The sequence below is a fragment of the Panulirus ornatus genome, chromosome 42, assembly GCF_036320965.1.
Source record: "Panulirus ornatus isolate Po-2019 chromosome 42, ASM3632096v1, whole genome shotgun sequence".
NCBI lineage: Eukaryota > Metazoa > Arthropoda > Malacostraca > Decapoda > Palinuridae > Panulirus > Panulirus ornatus.
Window position 1 is genome coordinate 12,135,634 of NC_092265.1, and position 24,320 is coordinate 12,159,953.

The window sequence follows — 24,320 nt, forward strand, 5'->3', positions numbered from 1 at the left end:
ACAGCTTGGCAGCCATAACCTGGCCCAGCCTGGAGGCCACTGCTGAGAACAACAACCCTAGGCTCAGACGACCGTAAGGACATATATAAGGCTCTCAACCACAGCTCAGACGACCATAAGGTATATTACATAAGGCTCTCAACTACGGCAAGCTTATCAGCTCTAGAGAGACGCTTGATGCTGGGTGGAGTCCTCGAACTTTTGTGTCTACAACGCTTGTGTGTGTGTGTGTGTGTGTGTGTGTGTGTGTGTGTGTGTGTGTGTGTGTGTGTGTGTGTGTGTGTGTGTTTTGTTCCCAGCAATCCTATAATGGTATTTGTTTATTCCCAGGACGGTCGACGTGGCATCTGGTTACCTCGTCAGTGGGTTAGATAAATGTGGACCTCCCCTTCCTTCAGTTCGTGTCTTTGCTAACAAATGCTCTCTCTCTCTCTCTCTCTCTCTCTCTCTCTCTCTCTCTCTCTCTCTCTCTCTCTCTCTCTATCTATCTATCTATCTATCTATCTATCTATTTCGAATATAACACTTCAAGCGAAAGACATTCTTTTTTTTCTTCACTTGTGGAAAAAGACAAGTGAGCGAAGACAGATGTCGGTCCCCGGTAAGGTGTATCGGCAGATGTGTTGTCACAACAGAATCGATCGAGTGCATTCACATTCACACATCTGACCCTCAGTCTTGACTGTGACCGGCAGTCACCACCTCCTCCTGGTCCTGTTTGCTCGCCCCCCCTCTTCTGGCGGTCACCTCCTCTATCGTGAAATGTTACGAGTTAAACCGTTACCGGTGAACGCTAGAGTATACATTTATAGAGTTAACTGCTGCTCTTTACCCATAAAGGTATATACCTTTCCCATGTGTAAACTTCCTTTGATCCGTGTGGTTTACCTCCCTAAAATATCCTTTCATAGACCAAGTGTCGCTGGTTTACACACAATGTATTTCACCGACTCACTACTGCTGCTGCAGACTTGATGTTGGTGATGATGTTGGTGGTGATGGTGGTGGTGGTGATGTTGGTGGTGGTGATGTTGGTGATGATGTTGGTGATGTTGTTGATGATGAGATGTTGGTGATGGTGGTGATCAGATGTTGGTGTTGTTGGTGATGTTGGTGGTGATGTTGGTGGTGATGTTAGTGATGTTGGTGATGCACTGCGGTAGTCTCACTGTTGTTCTTCTTCCTACAGGCAGTGCCCGTCGTGCCCTGTGGTGCGGCCGGTGTTCCTGTGTGGCTCCGACAACCGTACCTACTCCTCCCTGTGTCGCCTCCACTACCACAACTGCATACACGACGCCAACGTCCGCATCACATGCAAGGGCTTCTGTCCTTGTAAAGGTGAGTCCCACACGGTGGCGGCCCAGGCTGGTTTATAGTGGGAGCACGTCGCCTGGTGTCCCGGGTCTGTCCTCGTGGAGGGAGGTGCTCCAAGTGAGCAAGGATCATAATACCTGTGGAGGTAAGAGTCCTCTAGTGTCCCACCAGGCTTGTCCTTGTGGAGACAAGTCACCTGGCGTCCCCAGTATGTACTAGGAGAAGTAAGTCCCCAGAGATACGTCCTGGTCTTTCCCCTCGGAGACCTCCCCCAGTCATCAGGGATGTGCCCAGGGATGATACACATGAAAGTGACGCGTCCCGGACTCAACGGAAGGGTCCTCATCATGGTCGTGTCCACGACTTACCCTAGCGACGACCAGTGCCGTCAGTCCCCGATAGTATGAACGTGCCTCCAGCACATGTAGACCCTCAGGTAGGTACGTAACGCAATTTCTCCACACACACTGTTACCAATGTCACCAGTATCATGCCTCTCGTAACGCTTCCGTCACATGAGACTGGACGTCACCAGGACCAGCACACTGAGCGTGACTGGGCCCGCCTGATATTCATCCAAGTATCCAGATTGGATTCACGCTGTCCTGTCCATGGGGGATGTGCAAGGCCAACTCCTGACGCTCCGTGTGGCAGAGCTTCAGTCTGTGCCACAGGCAGTTTACTGGGGGCACGGATGGAAGTGTGGTCACAGGTAGAGAAGTGTGTGTGGCGTTGTGATCTTTGCCCTTAAGGAAGCGTTAGGAGAATAATGCTCGTGTTGTCTATAATGTTCATGTTCTGTCTATAATGCCCATCTTAGGTCTGTAATGCCCATGATGTGTCTATAATGCCCACGTTGTGTCTATAATGCCTATGTTGAGTCTATAATGCCTATGTTGTGTCTATAATGCCCATGTTTTGTCTGTAATGCCTGAGATGTCAATAATCCCCATGTCGAATCTATAAGGTTTCTATTGGGTCTATAATGTCCATGTTAAGTGTTAATATTGCCTGTGTTGTCTCTATATCGCCCACGTTGTGTATATAATGCCAAGCTGTCTATAATACCCATGTTGTGTATATATATTGTCCATGTCGGGTCTATAATGCCCATGTGTTTATATATATTGCCCATGTCGTCTCTATAACGCCCATGTTGTGTTTATAATACTTTCTTGTGTTCCAAGCTCCTGGCAGTAGTATATCAGTGAGTATGTCAACCTCGCTGTCATCTTCTTCACAGAAATATTGCAACCACCGACCCCCTCCCCCATGTAACCAGTAAGCCCAAGTATTCAAACCATCAGAACACCAAACATTTGAAAGAACAGATGGAACAAACGAGATGAAAACAACAAATTTCTGATCGTATTTGCAAACAGTAAACAGTGGATCTTCGGGGACGTACATATTTATAGAGGCCAAAATTAATTCCTACAGTCGGGATGTTTCATAACAAGGGGGAACACGCACGCGGGGAAACTCGATTTTATGAAATATTATAAGTTTGACACAAGTGGTGAGGGCAGTGCGCGTGGGGGGGCTGCTGGCGGGAGAGATATGGGGGGGGGGGAGAGAGAGAGAGAGAGAGAGAGAGAGAGAGAGAGAGAGAGAGAGAGAGAGAGAGAGAGAGAGAGAGAGAGAGAGAGAGAGAGAGCTGGCTGGCCACATGGGGATAGGGCTCAGTCCTAGCTTATTCCGGGCGTCGAGGGGAGATGGATGGGGCCTAGACCTAGCACATTTCAGGGGTCTAGGGGAATGGGGCCTAGACCCAACACATTCCAGGGGTCTGGGGGGGAATGGGGCCTAGACCCAGCACAGCGCGTCACAGGGGCAGTCAGCCAGACCAGCTCCTGCTCAGGCTGCAAACGCACGCACGCACGCAGGGTCAAATTGAGAGAGAGAGAGAGAGAGAGAGAGAGAGAGAGAGAGAGAGAGAGAGAGAGAGAGAGAGAGAGAGAGAGAGAGCCGGGAACGGATAGGAAAGACAGAGATGGCCAGAGGGATAGGCAGAGGTTAAGAGACGCTCAGGAAGACAGCCTGAGAAGAAGGACGAAGTCGGATAGACGCCAAAGAGTAGGTTTGAGAGAGGTTGATAGCTAGTGGATAGAGACGGTGTCAGAAGGATAGATAGGATGGATGGGATGAGGTCAGAAGGCCCTGTAGTAGAAAGACGGCTAGGTAGCGTGGATAGGAGGTTGACGAGGGAAGACAAAAGTCAGCTGGTGGGGTGGAATGTCACCCCCTGTGGTGGCTAGGGCTTAGGCGAGGACCAGCCAGGAAACGAGTACCTTTAGACACTGTGACGTCTCGAGTGTTTAGGGGGGGGGAGTTTCGTGAAGTTTCGTGACCTCTGACCCTGTGATAACCTTGACGAAAGTGCAGTTAGGGGGGTGGGGGATGGGGGGCGTGAGTCCACAAGTCGTGGGGTGATGGCACGACTGCCTGCAGGTCGGGGTAAACACTGGCGGGGTGGTGGTGGGTGGTGGGTGGTGTCCGGGACGGGTACTGACGCTGCTGGGAACGCGGCGACCTCCGACACCTGGACCAGTAATGCCAACTGAGCTGAAATTACCCACAGACCATCCCGGCGCTGAGGACGGATCTGCCACCATCACGAACGGGGTATTTATCTTCCAGTTAGTTACACCCAAGGAACCTCATTAGCTACAACCACGGAACCCCAGTAGTTACAACCACGGAACCTCATTAGCTAAACCACGGAACCTCATTAGCTACAACCACGGATCCCCCGCAGTTACAACCACGGAACCCCAGTAGTTACAACCAAGGAACCTCATTAGCTACAACCACGGAACCCCAGTAGTTACAACCACGGAACCTCATTAGCTACAACCACGGAACCCCAGTAGTTACAACCACGGAACCTCATTAGCTACAACCACGGATCCCCCGTAGTTACAACCACGGAACCTCAGCAGTTACAACCACGGAACCCCAGTAGTTACAAGCAAGGAACCTCATTAGCTACAACCACGAAACCCCAGTAGTTACAACCATGGAACCTCAGAACTTACAACCACGGAACCTCAGTAACTACAATCAACGAACCTCAGTAGTTACAACCACGGAACCTCAGAACTTACAACCACGGAACCTCAGTAACTACAATCAACGAACCTCAGTAGTTACAACCACGGAACCCCTGTAGTCACAACCACGGAACCCCTGTAGTCACAACCACGGAACCCCTGTAGTCACAACCACGGAACCCCAGTAGTTACAACCACGGAACCCCTGTAGTCACAACCACGGAACCCCAGTAGTTACAACCACGGAACCCCTGTAGTCACAACCACGGAACCTCAGTAGTTACAACCACGGAATCCCTGTAGTTACAACCACGGAACCCCAGTAGTTACAACCACGGAACCCCTGTAGTCACAACCACGGAACCTCAGTAGTTACAACCACGGAACCCCTGTAGTCACAACCACGGAACCCCTGTAGTCACAACCACGGAACCCCTGTAGTCACAACCACGGAACCCCAGTAGTTACAACCACGGAACCCCTGTAGTCACAACCACGGAACCCCTGTAGTCACAACCACGGAACCCCTGTAGTCACAACCACGGAACCCCAGTAGTTACAACCACGGAACCCCTGTAGTCACAACCACGGAACCCCTGTAGTCACAACCACGGAACCCCTGTAGTCACAACCACGGAACCCCAGTAGTTACAACCACGGAACCCCTGTAGTCACAACCACGGAACCCCAGTAGTTACAACCACGGAACCCCTGTAGTCACAACCACGGAACCTCAGTAGTTACAACCACGGAATCCCTGTAGTCACAACCACGGAACCCCAGTAGTTACAACCACGGAACCCCTGTAGTCACAACCACGGAACCTCAGTAGTTACAACCACGGAATCCCTGTAGTCACAACCACGGAACCCCAGTAGATACAACCACGGAACCTCAGAAGTTACAACCACGGAACCTCAGTAACTACAATCAACGAACCTCAGTAATTCCAGCCACTTAACCTCAGTATACTATAAAATGGACACGTGTACAGACACTGCTTACCCTCCGTTCATTACCCAGTTTTTTTCCCCCGAGGGGAGAACACACCAGGGGAAAATAATGACCCGGGGAGACGAAAAATGAAAGTAAAGAGAGAAGGTTGGGAACGAGGGCGGGAGACGGTGAGGAAGTTAGTCAGGGAGGAACACATTACTCAAGTGCAGCCCAGTAATTACAACAGCTCTCACACTCACACTCACTCACACACGACTTTACTCCTACACCAAACTTTTCATAGCAACACAAACACGCACACACACACACACACACACACACACACACACACACACACACACACACACACACACAGAGTGGCAGTGCGTCACGTCACCAGTTATCGTATAGCACAGCTGGAGGCGTCATCTCCTCCTCCTCTTTCCCTGGGCGTCTGGACCTGACACTATGACCTGGACGACGGAAGAGACACACACACACCCACACACACACGCCCACATCCCCGAGACCCTTGCAACACGACGGCACGACCCTCCAGCAAAGGGGCGTTACGGTCGTGCGAGACGATGGCCTGGCCTCTTGATTTGATCCTTAAGGACTGGGACGAAGGCCAAGCCATCATACCCAGGGGCCGCTGCCGTCGTGCTCGAGGGCTGCACCGTCGTGTCCAAGGGCCGCACCGCCGCTCTCAAGGGCTGCACCGTCGTGCTCCAGGGCTGCACCGTCGCTCTCAAGGGCTGCACCGTCGTGCTCAAGGGCGGTACCGTCGTGCTCAAGGGCCGCACCGCCGCTCTCAAGGGCTGCACCGTCGTGCTCAAGGGCCGCACCGCCGCTCTCGAGGGGCCACGCCGTCATGCTAAACATCATGAAGTCTTGCAGAACCAGTTCTTCCCTGACCTTAGCAAGACATTACCCTCCATACTGTAATTACATATTTGCAATTAACTCAGCACGGGGAGAGGGTTCTACACCCGCGCGGGAGGGCAGCGCCCCAGCCCTTACACTCTACCTACGACGAGATTTTGCCACTGGGCAGGGCTAGCGCGGAGTGTTCACCGCAGAAAAATAGAGAGATAAGAACAGAGTCGCATAGGCTACATGTTGTCGAGTTTTATGTGCAAGACGGAGAGAGAGAGAGAGAGTATGTGTGTGTGTGTGTGTGTGTGTGTGTGTGTGTGTGTGTGTGTGTGTGTGTGTGTGTGTGAGGACTGAAATGCCCGCGATCCACGTATGTAGGAGGCAGAGGGAAGAGAGACAAGTTGGGCCAGGGAGGAGGAACTTGATAGCCACCTTTACAGCTGGCTCAACCCCTCTCTCTCTCCATAACACTTCTCTTTACAAGCAAACTTTCCCACTCATTCTCTCTCCAGAGTGAAGACTTCTAGGGTACAGAAGGTTCACCTTCTGCAGTAGATACGATCCTCTACGGTAGATGTCATCCTCAACGGTAGATGTGATCCTCTACGGTAGACGTAATCCTCTACGGTAGATGTGATCCTCTACAGTAGATGTGATCCTGTACGGTAGACGTAATCCTCTACGGTAGATGTGATCCTCTACGGTAGATGTGATCCTCTACGGAAGATGTGATCCTCTACGGTAGACGTAATCCTCTACGGTAGACGTGATCCTCTACGTGATCCTCTACGGTAGATGTGATCCTTCCTCTGATTACTTTTCCATTTAGAGAAAAACTCGGGCAATTTTCGCTTTACTTTTATCGCCCAGATTTAATTGGCCATATCCCCCCACCCCCACCCCACCCTCCCGTTAATGATAATTGCAACACAACAACTCACCAGCACAACAATAATTACCCTAATTAACGATGAAAACTTTCGTCCACGGGCAACACACTCTGTCACAATGATGACATCATTTTCTCCTTAATGAACACCCTGCCGCCACCCACCCACCCACCTACACACATTACCTTGAAAATTACCCAAGTTTATCAACACATTCCCAGCTTCTCCCTCTGGCACGAGCAACTTGCACATCCGTCGTGGGCTGGCCTCGTACTGTGGGTAAGTCTCCCATTATCTGAAGTTACCTCTTCATCACGAGCGTCAGGTGTAGACGCTGCGAATAATCCTGTGCCGCATGACGTGTTCCACTGCTGTTTCCTGTAGGGAGGGGTACCGCCGGGAATGGATGAAGGCAAGCAAGTGTGAATATGTACATGCTTGTATATATGTATATGTCTGTGTATATGTATATGTGTTATATGTGTATTTGTTGATATATATATATATATATATATATATATATATATATATATATATATATATATATATATATATATATATATATATATATATATATATATATTGTGCGTGTATGGGCGTTTATGTATGTGTGAGTATATGAGTGGATGGGCCATTCTTCGTCTGTTTCCTGACGCTACCTCGCTGACGATGGAGATGGCGATCAAGTATAATATATATATATATATATATATATATATATATATATATATATATATATATATATATATATATTTATATATATATATATATATATATATATATATATATATATATATATATAATCCTTGGGGATAGGGGAGAAAGACTACATCCCACGTATTCTCTACGTGTCTATAAAGGTGACTAAAAGGGGCTGGAGCGGGAGGCTGGATTTCCTCCACTCCAGTTTTCATTTTTTCAAAAGAAGGAACAGAGAAAGGGGCCAAGTGCGGATTTTCCTTCTAAGGCTCAGTCCTCTGTTTTTAACGCCATCTCGCTAACGCGGGAAATGGCGACTATAAATATATATATATACATGATCATATCGTCGTGGTCAAGGGCCAGGCTCTAGTACTCGACGATCGAAAGGTCGAGTGAAGGGTCGTACCGCCGTGCACAAGGGTCCGGAGTACTTAATAACAAAATTAAGGGAGGAAGGTCGTATAGGGTGGAAGGTCGTGTAGGGAGGAAGGTCGTGTAGGGAGGAAGGTCGTGTAGGGAGGAAGGTCGTGTAGGGAGGAAGGTCGTGTAGGGAGGAAGGTTGTTTAGGGAGGAGGGTCATGTAGGGAGGAAGGTCATGTAGAGAGGAAGGTCGTGTAGGGTGGAAGGTCGTGTAGGGAGGAAGGTTGTATAGGGAGGAGGGTCATGTAGGGAGGAAGGTCGTGTAGAGGAAGGAAGGTCGTGTAGAGGAAGGAGGGTCTCGTATGCAGTATCAAAGGAGAGTGTCAGAGGGAGAGGGAGGGAGAGTGAGGCAATTATTTCTAAACATTCAGGGGAGGCGGGTAATAACTGAAGGACCAGCTGGGTCTCGGCTCACCTCAGCCATGACGGTCCAGCCTGACCATGACGCTCCACCGGAAATTACGAGTTTTACGTAAAGTCTCATAATAGGCGTAAAGGAAGAAGTAGGCGTACATGTGACTGCGTTAGACGCATCATCATTCTATGAAAGTCGACCCTCACTAATACTCCATAATGCACTACGCCACCAGTAACAATACGTCGGTGTCTGGACGTAGTCCACATCAGGAGGCAAATCCTATTTTTCTAAAAGGTTGTGAGCTAATGCCATTAATCATTATGCTAATTACTTTTACTAAATAGGATAAACATAATTTTTTTTATTACTGGAGCAACATTTTCACAGGATCGGGTTTTAATCTGCCGGCGGGAGCTTATGTTGTGCTGCAGCCGTCTGCCAACCACACACCCCTCACATTGACGTACAGATCTTTGTAGTCACACAAAATGAATATACCATTTTCAACTATGACGAGGAAGCAATCAGAATTACGCCATCAAAATTACATTGATCACTACAGAAGTTTTGGACATTCGAGCACATTGCTATCAGTAGATCGTCCTGTATTTTTTTCTTTTTCTGTCGTACGTACACCTGCTGACGATACCTGCAGTGTACCCAGCTATTCTCGGTTGGCGACCTACCGCTACCTGGTCGACGATGGCTAACAGCGCCACCTGTGTTTCAGACCCTAACTCACACGCAGCCAAGAAGGACCGGCAGCGTGAGCGGCTGGACGCGTACATCAACAAGCTGCGAACCACCAAGGGTGAGGCCAACACTCCGGCCCTCTCCTCAGCTTCGCCCGAGTCACCCTCCTCCTCCTCCTCCTCCACAGCTTCCTCCTCCTCCGCTGGCAGGGCAGACGACCTGGACAACACGACCCGCGGCCGCCTGCGGGACGGACAGCAACAGGGCCGCAACAGAGAGAACGGCGGCAGGCGCGACAAGCACAACAGGGAAGGGGGCGACAAATTCACCAACCGCGTCCGCAGTCGTCTTGCTAAGGTCAAGGGGAACAAGAACAACGACCACTCCAACAGTAACTACAGCAAGTACAGCAGCAAGTACAACAAGGACGGCTACAGACAGACGGACAAGTACAATGTGAGTAACTCCTCTTTTTCGTCTTCTTCTTCTTCTATTCCTTGTCGTATCCTCAACCATGTTGATCAACGTCAACTCCAACGTTTCCCCTCCCCCATCCCAGCCACCTCACCTCACCTTGCCTCAGCCCTCCCCCGCTGCCCGTCTACTCCAGCAACACAACTTTAACCACTTTCAACTTTACTTTTGCCCTCCCCCCGCCTCTCTCTCGACCCCCTCGACCCCCCACATCAACCGTCTATCTTGAGGCTCCAAAATGTAAATTCGGTTCCTTCTCATCAACTTTGGCGGCGCCACGTCAGGTGGTGGTGGTGGTGCCTGGTGGGCGACCCGCTCACCCGACCCTGGTAAACCGCCTCTTCACCAGCGCCTCGACGTCACCTTCATGTCTGGGTATTCGGTGTTTGATCTTTCATTATCAGATGGAGAATAAAAAAAATAATGTGAAGCTACATAACATTTGGTGTGATAATCCAAAGTAATCCAAACTACGTCAAATTCTGGCGACATCTTTCATACTTCACGTAAATGTAACAGTACTACCAGTGGCCAGCTGAGTACATGTTACATATATTGACATGCTGTACAATGTGACAATATCACAATACATACGCTGATATGCTGTACGTAATTACATACACTGATATGCTGTTCAATACATACACTGCTATGCTGTACATTACATACACTGATATGCCGTACAATACATACACTGATACACTGTACAATGCATACGCTATGCTGTACAATACGACACTAGTTAAAAGCACATCAAATCTATTTCTACTGACGAACACCTTCTAAGGTGCCAGTTTCAGAAGAATTTAGATTTTTATCTGGAAACAAACATGTATGTTTAAGTACTGTCTGTATATATATATATATATATATATATATATATATATATATATATATATATATAATGTATGATGAAGACTTATCGTGGCAAATCAACAATCCACGTTAGCGCCGGACTATCCCTGGGGATAGGGGATTAAGAATACTTCCCACGTATTCCCTGCGTGTCGTAGAAGGCGACTAAAAGGGGAGGGAGCGGGGGGCTGGAAATCCTCCCCTCTCATCTTTTTTTTAAATTTTCCAAAAGAAGGAACAGAGAAGAGGGCCAGGTGAGGATATTCCCTCAGAGGCCCAGTCCTCTGTTCTTAACGCTACCTCGCTATCGCGGGAAATAGCGAATAGTATGAAAAAAAAAAAAAAAAAAAAAAAAAAAATATATATATATATATATATATATATATATATATATATATATATATATATATATATATATATATATATATATATATATATAAAGCCAATGCCCTTAGGATGATCTCAGATATTGTTACCAAACTTAAATCATCAGCAAAATATCAACTCTTTACCTAAAGCCATCTGAGCCCAGCTCGTGACCCTGACCTGACCTCACTCCCCACAGGTCCAGCGGCGGCAGTGGTCCCGGCGTAACAACGACGCAACCCACAAGGCCACCAACACCGTCTGGGGACCAAATGGTGAGCACACTTGAGGTGACACTTGGTGCAATGAGCCAACCCAGCAAGGTCCTTTGGAAGTCTCACTTACATGATGTATAAAGTACTGTACCTATAACTACACCATACTGTAGATCTTGGAGGTTCATGTAGTAGATCTATTTACATTCATTATAGGAATGTCACATACATAATCTTAGCAACATGTCGAGGATTAGCAGTCAATATGTACATTTTACCGGGAGGGAAAACCCGACCAAATTACCTCGTACTGCGAGGTCACTATCTTAGATGGTGAGGGACACCAAACCAGACGGTATTATCCTCACGAAGTAAACACAGGCTGTGTAGGGTCTGGCCTCTGTGAACCAGCTTACAGTAGCTTGTAATGGTAAGTACGGCTCTCACCTGTGAGCCGACATGTGAGCTTCCTAACCCCTGGGTGTATGAGTGAAAGCGACCCCGTGCTTGCAGAGTGTACACAGGACGCGCTCGAGGCGATGGGCAACAGGATGCTGGACTGGTTCTCTGTCATCATGGCCGACTCCCGCAGCCGATCCAACCCTGTTAATAAAGGTAAGATGACCTGCCCTCACACACCCACACTCCCCTCCTCCGTCGTCTTCCCTCACACCACCGCCCTCTGTGACTTGCCCTCACACCCACACCCCCTCCGTCATGTTCCCTCACACCACCTCCCTCTGTGACCTTCCCTCACACCCACACCCCCTCCGTCATGTACCATCACACCCCCTTCCCTCGGTGACCTGCCCCCACAAACACCCTCCAGTAATCTTCCCTCACACCCCTTCCCTCTGTGACCTGTAGTCACACCCACTGGCTCTTGGCTAGACTAACTCTACACCTAGAGTCACTAGAGTGGATGGACTACACTTGTACATCATAAACTGTTGTTAAACCTTCACTCTACCAGATGCTGCTGCAGCCAAGCAAGTGCCTCACTTTACAAAGACATTAATACTACCTTCGTTCTCTACAGTCTTCCCTTCACTCTCTGCTCTGGTACACTGTACATTCATTTCTTTACGAGGAAGTTCCTACGTGCCCCGGGGGGCTACGATGCTGGAGGCAAACCTTAATGACGCTCAGTAGTTCGCACCCTCGACATCACCGACATTCAATAGTAATTTCCTGCACGATCCAATCACCAATATTAGGGTCCACAGCACCCCCAACTCCTCACCCTCTTTTCTATCAAAACCAGGTCATATTTATACCTTTTATTGGTCAGACATATGTGAGTAAATCAAGAGCGTGTGTTCCCAGACGTCATCCCTGCCTTCGCCCAGTGCCTGACTAATGTATCACTGGTGTGTGTGTGTTTGTGTGCAGCAGCGCCCGCGTGGTGTAAGCCCGAGGTGTCGTGGATGCTGGGTCACCTGGACGGCGACAGCGACGGTCGGCTGAGTGTCAAGGAGCTGTACCAGCTGGAGCATGATGACCACGAGCGATGCATCAAGCCCTTCATCGACCGATGTGACCTGGACAGGTGAGTTACCACACTGTGACCTGGACAGGTGAGGGACCATACTGTGACCTGGGCAGGTGAGGGACCGTACTGTGACCTGGGCAGGTGAGTTACCGTACTGTGACCTGGACAGGTGAGTTACCACACTGTGATCTGGACAGATGAGAGACCATGCTGTAACCCCAATAGGAAAGTTACCACACTGTGACCTAGGCAGGTGAGGGACCGTACTGTGACCTGGACAGGTAAGTGACCATACTGTGACCCCGACAGGTGAGGGACCGTACTGTGACCTGGACAGGTGAGGGACCATACTGTGACCCAGACCGGTGAGGGACGATACTGTAACCCCAACAGGAAAGTTGACCTTGACATGCGAGCCATCACACTGTGACCTCGACATATGGGTCCCCACACTGTGACCTCAACAGATGGGTCACCACACTGTGACCTCAACGGATGGGTCCCCACACTGTGACCTGAACGGATGGGTCACCACACTGTGACCTCAACGGATAGGTCACCACACTGTGACCTCAAAAGGTGGGCCACCACACAGTGACCTCGACATGTGGGACACCACACTGTGACCTGGACGGGTGAGCCAACACACTGTGACCTGGACGGGTGAGCCAACACACTGTGACCTGGACGGGTGAGCCACCATACTGTGACCTCGACATGTGGGGAATAAAATGTAGCCTAAAAGGAGGGAAGGGCGAGCTATATATTCACCTGGTAAACATGTCAGTTAAATGCTTTTGATACTTTTCAAAAATATACACAGGGAAATTCTTCAGTACAAATATATCCAACAAACAAAATCATGAAAGGCCGAGTCTAATGAGAAAAGTCATGCAAAATAAAAGGGAAATAATGAAGAGTTTTTGCATGGCGATGTTTTCATTATTATGGAAGCTGACGTGGCAGGGTGGGAAACATGGCCTAATATAGACGGTCCCAAGAGGAAAGCAAAGCAGAAGATAAGAAGAAAACACTGAAATCTGTTACAACTGCTTAGGCGTTCCTGGACGTCGAGTCTCAAAGGTGGAATGGTTGTAGGAAGTGGGAGAGACGCGAGAAGGAAGAGAACTCAACAGCTTCGCTGTTTCCACGGAAAGCAGGAGGTATCACAACGGCTCATCATCGAGCGACCGAGTCTCCACAAAGAATCTATGAGACGGGTACTGTGATGGGGCCAAGCTTTGGTGGGAGGAATACACACACACACACACACACACACAGTCCTTGAGAGCAGTGGACGAAGTAATACTTAAAAAACAGAATAGGGACAACAACAGCACTGCAGACGGACAGGGGTGGTTGAAGAGAGGAGAAAACAGGAGACTCATTAAGGCAGAGGGCGTCCACTCCTCTCTAGGGTGAGAGGCAGAGAGGTGTGGAAGGAGAGCCATCCCAGGTTTGCGAGCCATGCTCCGTACTAGGGGTCAAAAAAAGCCGCTCAGACGGAACAAGAGAGATGGGACGCTATACAACACGCCCAAGTTGTGGAAAACAGATCTTGAGGGTTCATTACGTGGGATTTCCAGGACAGACAGAGGGACATGTTTATGACTCCTGCAGTGCAGTGCTGTGAAACTTATCAACACCGGGAACTGAATGAAATCTAGAGAGATACGCAGTGAGAAACTGGGTTTCTGCATCGGCGAATGTAACGAGGTTCCTCACTCCCTCCACCGAGATGTTGCTCAGGGTAGAATTAAGAGAGAGAGAGAGAGAGAGAGAGAGAGAGAGAGAGAGAGAGAGAGAGAGAGAGAGAGAGAGAGAGAGAGAGAGAGCGACGTACTGATACTGGGATTCGACCGTCTTCAAGTGAGAAGACGGAGAGCGACTGAGGTACGGGATGGTGCGTCAAGTGTATGGGATCTCACCTGGCGGCCAGAAGACTGGCGACTTTCCTGTGTGCCTCCGTAGGGATCGGGGAGAGGAAGGGGTGAAGGATAACAGGAATACCCTATGCATTTCTTCCTCACGTACCATAATTTGTTCTTCTTTCTTATATGAAACAATTTTCCCCTTAAGTATCCTAACTTGTTTAATTCTCTCACAGGAAGAAAAAAAAATTATATATATATATATATATATATATATATATATATATATATATATATATATATATATATATATATATTATCCCTGGGGATAGGGGATTAAGAATACTTCCCACGTATTCCCTGCGTGTCGTAGAAGGCGACTAAAAGGGGAGGGAGCGGGGGGCTGGAAATCCTCCCCTCTCGTTTTTTTTAATTTTCCAAAAGAGGGAACAGAGAATTGGGCCAGGTGAGGGTATTCCCTCAAAGGCCCAGTCCTCTGTTCTTAACGCTACCTCGCTAATGCGGGAAATGGCGAATAGTTTGAAAGAAAGAAAGATATGTATATATATATATATGACTCTTACTAACCGCATTTACCTGTCTGCAGGGATATCTTCCTGTCGGCCCGGGAGTGGTGCAAATGTTTCGACAAATCCGAGCGGCCGTGTGCTGCTCTCCGCAAGGCCAGCAAGGGCCTCCTAGGTGAGTCAGTCAGTCCATACACACACCCCTCCATCTGCACTCTTCCCTTGTCTCTGTCTACGTGTAAATAATGTACGACTGACCCGTATCATGCAGGGGGTGTGCGGTCTAGTCGGAGGCAAAGGTTTCCCCCCCGTCTGTGGGGGTGGTGGTGTGGCTTGAGTAACGCAGGGCTCTGTGGTTGCAGGAGGGTACATCCCCGAGTGTGATAGCGAAGGATACTACCAGCCGACCCAGTGTCACGCCGGGGCAGGGGTCTGCTGGTGTGTTGACCGGCACGGCGTTGAGCTCCGCAACACACGCACCCGCGGCACACCCAACTGTGGTAGGTATTCCGTCACAGGTAATGGTGCAGGTGGGGGTGAAGTACTCCGCCTTCATACGATCTAACGGGTAGTTCTTCCCCTGAGTACGACCGTGCGATCCTTCAGTACGACCGTGCGATCCTTCAGTACGACGGTACGACTTTTGGGTATGATGATGGCCTGATCTCTCACCAGACACTTAAAAGAGTCCAATCAAAGACCACGACATCATAGCCAAGGGTCATGCTTAAGGAGTTAAAGAGACGATGGGTTGTAGATAGGGCTAAACTATATTATCATAAATGTCATTATGCAGATCAACAGTGATGATTATCTACCTTCAGCCATGACCATCGTTCCTTGACCCTAGCGTTCGGGACCTTCATCATTCCTAGTGTGTATCTACAGCTCCCTCGGCTCCTGTTCGGTCCTCCTCCTGCTTCACCTAATAAACTCTAATTAAAGTTGATAGTCAAGAGGAAGTGAAGCGAGAGGTTTAGTGTCAACATATCACCAGCTTAACCTCTGTAGTTAGTGAAGATATGGAAGCTTATGGTCAGTTAGGAAGCTTATGGTCAGTATGGAAGCTTATGGTCAGTTAGGAAGCTTATGGTCAGTTAGGAAGCTTATGGTCAGTTAGGAAGCTTATGGTCAGTATGGAAGCTTATGGTCAGTTAGGAAGCTTATGGTCAGTTAGGAAGCTTATGGTCAGTATGGAAGCTTATGGTCAGTTAGGAAGCTTATGGTCAGTTAGGAAGCTTATGGTCAGTATGGAAGCTTATGGTCAGTTAGGAAGCTTATGGTCAGTATGGAAGCTTATGGTCAGTATGGAAGCTTATGGTCAGTTAGGAAGCTTATGGTCAGTATGGAAGCTTATGGTCAGTTAGGAAGCTTATGGTCAGTATGGAAGCTTATGGTCAGTTAGGAAGCTTATGGTCAGTTAGGAAGCTTATGGTCAGTATGGAAGCTTATGGTCAGTTAGGAAGCTTATGGTCAGTATGGAAGCTTATGGTCAGTATGGAAGCTTATGGTCAGTTAGGAAGCTTATGGTCAGTTAGGAAGCTTATGGTCAGTTAGGAAGCTTATGGTCTTACCATTTTATTTTTATTCCCCTATATATCTGTGTTCACTCTGGAAGCTTATGGTCTTACTCTTTTTTTATTCCCCTCTATTCCTTTGTTCATTTGGACTACCACAGTGCGTGAGGTAAATGTTAAGACAAATGAAGGAGAGGTCAGTCTGAAATGCGTGGTGTGTGTTTATGGGGACTTGAAATCCCTGCAGACAATGAAGACGGTGAGAGAGAGAGAGAGAGAGAGAGAGAGAGAGAGAGAGAGAGAGAGAGAGAGAGAGAGAGAGAGAGAGAGAGAGAGAGAGAGAGAGAGAGAGAGAGAGAGACCAACTACGTTCCCCTTAAGTGTCAAGACATTTAATTACTGTGAATTCATCTCACCTGACCCCTGTCTTATACCTACACATGCTAATATAGACCCGCGCGTAGAAAAAAAAAAAAAAAAAAAATTCTTTCCCATCTGCGATTAGATGTACACCACTTTACACTCCTCTTTTTTTTCTTACTTTATCATTAGCTCATCTCAATACCTAGAGCTCCATCGTAGGTCAACACATCATCCCATCACGTCACCAGCATCATCATCACTTCAAGATACACTTTGGTAGTTTCCAATCCTTCAGAAATCGCCTGTCGTCTATAAACTGTAAATCTGATCCTATAAACGAGAAAATAATTTGCTGAATTAAACTAAAAAAAAAAAAATTGTATTTCTATGTAATAATACAGGATTGGACCCTGTATTTACCACATATTTTCTTCCAGATGCGATAGTGAGCAGCGAGGAAGTGAGCAACCGCGTGGACGACGACGCAGAAGAAGGTGACGACGAGATGGACATGGCTGAGGGCAGCGCCGACATGCCCCTCGACATCTAAAACCCCCTTAGGCGGCCCCCCTTAGCAGCCTCACACCGCCTCCTGCCATCCCATCCAACACCTCGGGGCAGTTCCCGCCGCCACCATGCTAACTGCCAACGTGGAACTTGTCAAGGACAAACATTGCCAGTCTTAAAAGACTCTTGCATTTTATAGTTACTGTGCTTAGTTCAATGATGACGAGGACACAGAGATGAGGGTCACCAGAGGGACTCGTGGCCTGATACGGGCACTTAACACTCGCGTCGCACGCCGGAACCACCAACCAACCACCACCTGTGGAGGGCGGACGGCTGAGTGTGTAGGAGCCTAGCCCGCCCGCGCGGCCCGCGGCAGGGTCGGCCTGTCCCAGTCTCCTGGGACGTTGCCCGTCCCTCGCCTCACAAATACTCAAAATACATTTTGATCGTATCAGGAAATTATGAAACCATGTTTGATTATCATTCTGATGCATTCTTCTTAGGCTTGGAGTAGCTGGGTAATTAATTAACATGTCTTGATCTCATTATGTAAAAGTACACGAGTTTTAAAGCTAGCGTATGAGTAAGTATGTGTGTGTATATATAATCACGGGTCAATAGCTTAATAACTTGCGGAAATTTTCGTTTCATCAACCTATTTGATCCCAAACAAAATCACTTCATTCTAATCGGTCTCGAAATTTGGCATTGAAGATAACGAGGTGAAACTATCATATCCTATACCTAAAGCGTTATAATATTAGAAATAACTACTGTAAATGCTATGTATGTATATAAATAGGTTATATAGTGAAGCTGTAGAGATTTGATTATATTCCCTAAGTGTAGCCAATGATGACGTGGTCACAGGGCAAAGCCAACAACAGGCGAAGCACCTCTACAAGATAATGCCTCACACACACACGCACACACATGAGAAGAAAAAAGTATATCATTTCCTAGAGCATAATCTATATCCCCTGCTGACAAGATACTGTGTTGACGCCTCACATGTACCTTGCACAGGATGCACAATAGTGTGACATTAACCTGGCGGTCACCGTAACATGGAAACCCTGAGTTACCGTTCACTGATAACGCCCCGTCTCTACTCAAACCCTTCGTGTTGGTCTCAAAATAAATTGGCATTTCTTCTTACCTTTCCTTTTTCTTTCTTCCATTATCCCCTCCACCACCTAGCTGTACGTGAAGGTCCTATCATCATAAAAGATCGGTATCGAAGGTAACATGAGACATGTGTGTGTGTATATACAAAAGCTCGCCCATTTTGATCAAGGGAAGTTGTGTACGTCGTGAGAGCGCATGCGCACGGTCTGAGATCTATCCAGAACATCTAGTGTGGGTGTTCATCCATTGGCGATCATAGCATCAGGCTTGACGGCCTTAAAGACCCCGGTAGTTGATAAACCTAAAGCCCAAATAACTAATTAACCAACAACCCATGAGCCAAACCGTCACCAGCTATGTATGAGAGAATATAATTTCTAACAACCCACAATCGCCCATTGTACAACTATCGCCACAACTACACTTGCAGTCTGACAGTGGCTCCAAAGCCAATCAAACTATAGTAAGCATTGTAGGTGATCATTTCCAGTGCGATAAGTTTTACTACGGGCCCAGACTGATACGCGATATGAACTGGCGTCATTTCGTGTACGATACGTTTTCCCATGTTCCCCCAGACTGATACGCGATATGTACTGGCGTCAGACTGCAAAATTCAATGCAATTAATACATGTAGATGGCACTAACAGCCTCTGAATTAATAACATGAATTTAACTCTGGAGGTTCGAGGTCTTGTGGAAAAGAAATGAACCCCACCGCAATCTAATGAAATCAGGTGCACGAGTTTCGAAGCAAAATTCACGTTTACAAAGATGGAGTTATTAATATCATCCTTCCATTCATGGCGTGACTTATTCGTACGAACTTCAGTCCCGGAGGAAGAGCAGTAATCTGTTCCGTTTTACCTGAAATCAATCTAGAGAGAAAGAGGTTGAGAAATGTCGTTGTCTCGCTTCGAGCAGATAAGAGCTGCGCTGCAATTTTGTTGACAGATACAGCTTTCCAGTCCTGTGTTTATTGACCTGTTCAGAGGAACACCTTGCACACGTGCATCGTCCGTGCAAAGTGAGTGTCTGGAAGGAGCGAATTTCAGCAACATTTAACACCACACGCCCTAATGCAACCCAATGTGGCTTGCAATGGCGTTCTGGAAGGTCAGTGTTTCAAATTGGCACGTCAGGAGGCGTTACACAAATTGTAAATTATAGATTGTCTTGATTTACAAAACACTAACCAAAAGAGAGAGTAAAAAAAGAGAGAAAGGTTGCCAAAAATGAAGGAAAACTGTTAGCGTGAAGACAGCAGAACACAGCGTTAGCCAGGGTCGGTGATATACAAAATGGTCATGACCTCCCAAGAGAACGAAAGACATATCGCGCCTCTGGTTCTATAAAAGTCAATCGTATGATCAATTTGTAAACATATGTTTTTCTTTCATCTTTCAGTCAAAAGCTAGAAAACAAAGACGACAAGTCCCTGACGCACTAATGTTTAGTAAACTTATTGGACAATGAAAAAACATCCCCAATATATATATATATATATATATATATATATATATATATATATATATATATATATATATATATATATATATATATCGTCCCCTTATACCAATTACAGACAACGCCCGTCACTAGGCACAATATTATCAGTTCACACTCGGGAACCAGTCAAGTCAGGCCGGCCCTGAGGCGCGGCGCCCCAGCCCCAAAATTCAAGGCCTACCACCACACGCTGCCACCACCGCGCGCGCCGCCCTGGGTAACCAATACGCTCGTGTGCGTTTTCTGTACACCAATTTATTTTTCCGTAAGATTTTGAGGTTATTGACTAAGTATATATATATATATATATATATATATATATATATATATATATCGGTATGTATGGATACGAAGATAAAACTATTGTCCAGCGGTACAGTGAAGTCTCACTTGCAAAGAAAATGTTAGATTAGCCAACTATCACTCGTTTGAACACAGTTGTACTTTTGGCAGAAGTGACGCCTAAGAAACATTCCTCAACTTGAAAAAAAAAAAAATGCGTGGGAGGCATTGTATGTGATTAATGTCTCCAACCTTTGTACATAGGTGATTAAATAATAAATGCTATATCTATCATAGGAGGTCTAAGTCTGGCTCGGTGCATGACCAGTCAAGACCCGCTCCGCCCCCAAGAGATTACACTCGTAGGATGTCCGAGTACCCTGTGTACCAGAGGAGTACCTGGCCTTGTGGTGCCAGAGCTGGAGTCTGGGTGCCACAAGGCCCTTCCGTCATGCCTCCTGCAAGGTGTTTTGCCCAAGAGGCAGGTGTACTCTTCCCCTTATCTCTCTCTCTCTCTCCCTTTCTCCTCCCCGATCATGGACGCTAGGTGTAGGTGTCAGCCGCGGCCGCCACACACAACCACTGGCTAACACCGCTGACACACAGGTGTCAGTCAAGGCGCTTCCTGGGGCGGGCGTCAGCCACGGCCGCTGGGCTGACACTGCTGGTACGGTACGGTCGTGAAAGACGCCAGACTCACTCACCGTCGGCAAACACATCCCCCCGTATGGGCTTCACTATACACTAGTTCACCTCCTGCTGCTTCTGGGCGCTTCTGCCGCCACCTATTTTCTTCAAAGGCCAGTCACTATAGCATAAAAGCGCGCGCGCGCGCGTGTGTGTGTGTGTTCCTGACCAAGGCTGTCGTGTAGATCTGCTGTCGTCTGCTATAAGGACTCTTTGCTTACCATGGTCAAGAGGAGTTACTCTGTCAACCAAAGTTAATGCATTTACATCTGCGAGGATGATATATGTACTGTATATTGCTTTCGATACCTCCGTTACGTTTATCATAGAAGCAAAGTTTATTTATCGTCCACATCCATGTGAGATTCCTGCAGTTTGCACCTGGTTATATAGATTGGAAATTATACATAAATTCCAAGTATACAATAAGTGAATAATGATAAGTGTGAAGATTTGAGAAAAAATCAGGCATATTCTTTAGTCGTATTAAGTCAATGACTTCATGCAAGGTTTCATGGCGTCACACACCGTAAGCATTGATCTGGAGTTTTGTATAATGCTGTGTGTCCTTTTTACTTGCAGCCGTGAGAGCTGTAGCGTCAAGGAGAGTGAGTATTCATTGGGACCAGAGAATCCCAGACTACCACTCAGCTGCTTCTTTCATAGAGTTCCATGATGATGATTTTTTTTTCTTTTTGTACCTCAATTGCCAAGATTCTGTACAGCTCTACACAGACCAAAAACAAAACCAAAAAAGAAAAAAAAAATGGATAAACACTTCCAAGGCTCCTCTCCTTTTGAGTTCCATTCATATAGTTGCTTGATATTGAATCTTGACAAGAGACTGTCTAGAGCATATATATGTTATAAATGTCTTGTTAAAGAAAAATAATAGAGAATAGCAGAGAAGTGGTTCCACTGAATATTTACATTCCTGTTGCATTATATTGTGGGGGGAAACTGGCTCCTGTACTTTATCTCATACATTGATGTACCTTTTATAGAGAAGGATATTTATATTTTTTTTTTTCCCCCTCTCCTCATTTGTACAATGTTATTCTTTATTGTATTAAAGTTAACAGTCATTCACAAAGTCTTCCTGAATTTCCAGGTTTGATAATGATTCCGCCAGACCTTTATATGACACTTCAGGACGCTGACGTGAACTGTGTAACCACATGACGTGATTTTTCACCAATCAGATGGATGGATCGATTGTCACATAAACGTTTTGGCTGGTCAGGCGACTCCCTCCACCATGCTTGGGGGAGGTGTCGTCCCGTGTTCTGTTAACAGCCAGTTTCCCTGTTTATTGAAGAATTCACAAATTGATGTCAATTAGCACTCGAGATGTCATTATGTTAAGTGTAACACTAAATACTCATCGCAGTAGGTTTCTTGAGTGATGACCTTACAACTCACCGTTTGTGAATTCTACAACTGCAAGTCTCATTCCCGGGGTAATGAATTACAACACTTTCTCTTCACTCCACAACATCATCTCTCTGTCCATATATATATATATATATATATATATATATATATATATATATATATATATATATATATATATATATATATTCTTTTTCTACAACACAACTCCACCCAGAAGACAAGCACCACCTAAAAAACACCACACTCTTCCCCTAACACTGCAGCGACTGGTCTCTGTGTTAACACTCCATGATATGATCCACTTCCTTCACCACTTACTTCACTCAGTCTCGCCTTTATGTTGTCTCTCCCCTTTCATGACAAGATTCCTGATTTTCTAGACGTGGACACAAGTATATAAATTTCGTACCATTTGTTACAGCCAAAGAGACTAAAATCCAAGTGGCAAGAATGAACCCTAGCAGTAATCTAAGTAACTTAGTGCTACATGTTTGGGTATGTACACATAACAAAATAAACTATAGTGTTTGCAGTATTTCAAAATAAAGCTGTTGATATGTTTAGAGCTAACAAACTAAATTACTCTGTAATAAAACCTTTCAAGATTACATAGTCCATGATGCTTTCTCTGCCCACCCACCCACCCACCCTCCCCCAAAAAAAACAAGACACGAATTATTTGTTTACTTCATCCCAGATAACTCCCTCCATCCCACACCTAAATCCATCCTTGTACCTATAATATATATATATAAACCTGTTCTCATACCCTCTTTTTCTAAGGAGTTCTAAAGCTCTTCCGAGGGCCTTACAACCCTACTACTCTCCCATGTATGGTAATGTCAGGCCAGCCTCTCACAGGGAATATGTATATCTATATATATATAGCAAAGTCGTTACACAGTCCTTCAATCTCAACATGAATTCCCTAAAACCTTCAAGAAAACGATGATTTGTGAAGTTAAATTTCGAACACACATTCGTGTCGTCTGCTTCAAGTAGCATACAAACCGACTCTTAAACTAAACTGGTGCATAATGAATATTCCCTGTGCTGAGGGAGGCTACAGCACTGCCGGGTCATATTTTTTGATTTTGAATTATTATTATTATTACTGCGTCCAAATTCTTCGGCTGAGACTTTTAAAGATGCCAGCTTGTAAAAAATAACACACAAACCATGAGTGGTGTTTGATTTCACCTCCTGCCTCAACACTTCTGTATTCACTACGGTGCTAATATATATATATATATATATATATATATATATATATATATATATATATATATATATATATATAAAAGGGGGTTAGAAGAGCTAAAAAAGGACGTTCCTTCTCCAATCATGAAATATGTACACTGCCTCACTCTGGTAATGATGATGGGATACAAGACTGACTCACGTAACTTCTGAAGAAGAAAGAGTATGGAGAACACCCGGGAACTATAAACGACACAACATCACAGCTTGTTTACACAACTAACAACTCCCACGGTACTTTTGTTTATACATTTTACGTTGGAGGCTCCAGTCACGGACAGAAGTCCACATCCAGGCCAGGCCTTAATTGGAATATAAAAGAGGTTACTGAAAGGGAAAACAACAGAGACAAGGGAAAGCATTTATGAATTTCAGAGGCAGTGAAAAGCCTGACTGTTAACATATATCCAGGTTATCGTTACTGTGAAAGACGTGAGAGGGGTGGAGAGTTCTAAAGCTTCGAGGTTTAGGGAAAGAAACAGTTACCAAGACGGCCCGCCCTTGAGCTGCTGATGGCCACACAATGTGACGCAGCAGCTTACCGAGTACTGCGTGGTCTAGCTAGTGGTGATGGGGCACAGAAGCGGACATCTTATCCAGCCGATACATTAATATTGTTTCAT

General features: G+C 46.5%; 1 protein-coding gene across 3 annotated transcripts in view; it reads left to right on the forward strand.

The window, feature by feature from the left end:
• The window catches only part of Cow (Proteoglycan Cow), a 308,738-nt gene extending 285,118 nt beyond the window's left edge, over positions 1–23,620 (forward strand). Inside the window, exons 4-11 of one of the 3 annotated variants that reach the window (XM_071686536.1) lie at positions 1,190–1,338; positions 9,283–9,701; positions 11,140–11,215; positions 11,669–11,770; positions 12,548–12,704; positions 15,126–15,220; positions 15,408–15,545; positions 17,363–23,620. In XM_071686536.1, the coding sequence (XP_071542637.1) occupies positions 1,190–1,338; positions 9,283–9,701; positions 11,140–11,215; positions 11,669–11,770; positions 12,548–12,704; positions 15,126–15,220; positions 15,408–15,545; positions 17,363–17,475 (1,249 nt within the window). In that variant the 3' untranslated portion in view covers positions 17,476–23,620. The remainder of the gene's footprint in view (positions 1–1,189; positions 1,339–9,282; positions 9,702–11,139; positions 11,216–11,668; positions 11,771–12,547; positions 12,705–15,125; positions 15,221–15,407; positions 15,546–17,362) is intronic. The other 2 variants (XM_071686537.1, XM_071686538.1) reach the window with 2 other exon arrangements.
• Positions 23,621–24,320: the final 700 nt, after the last annotated feature.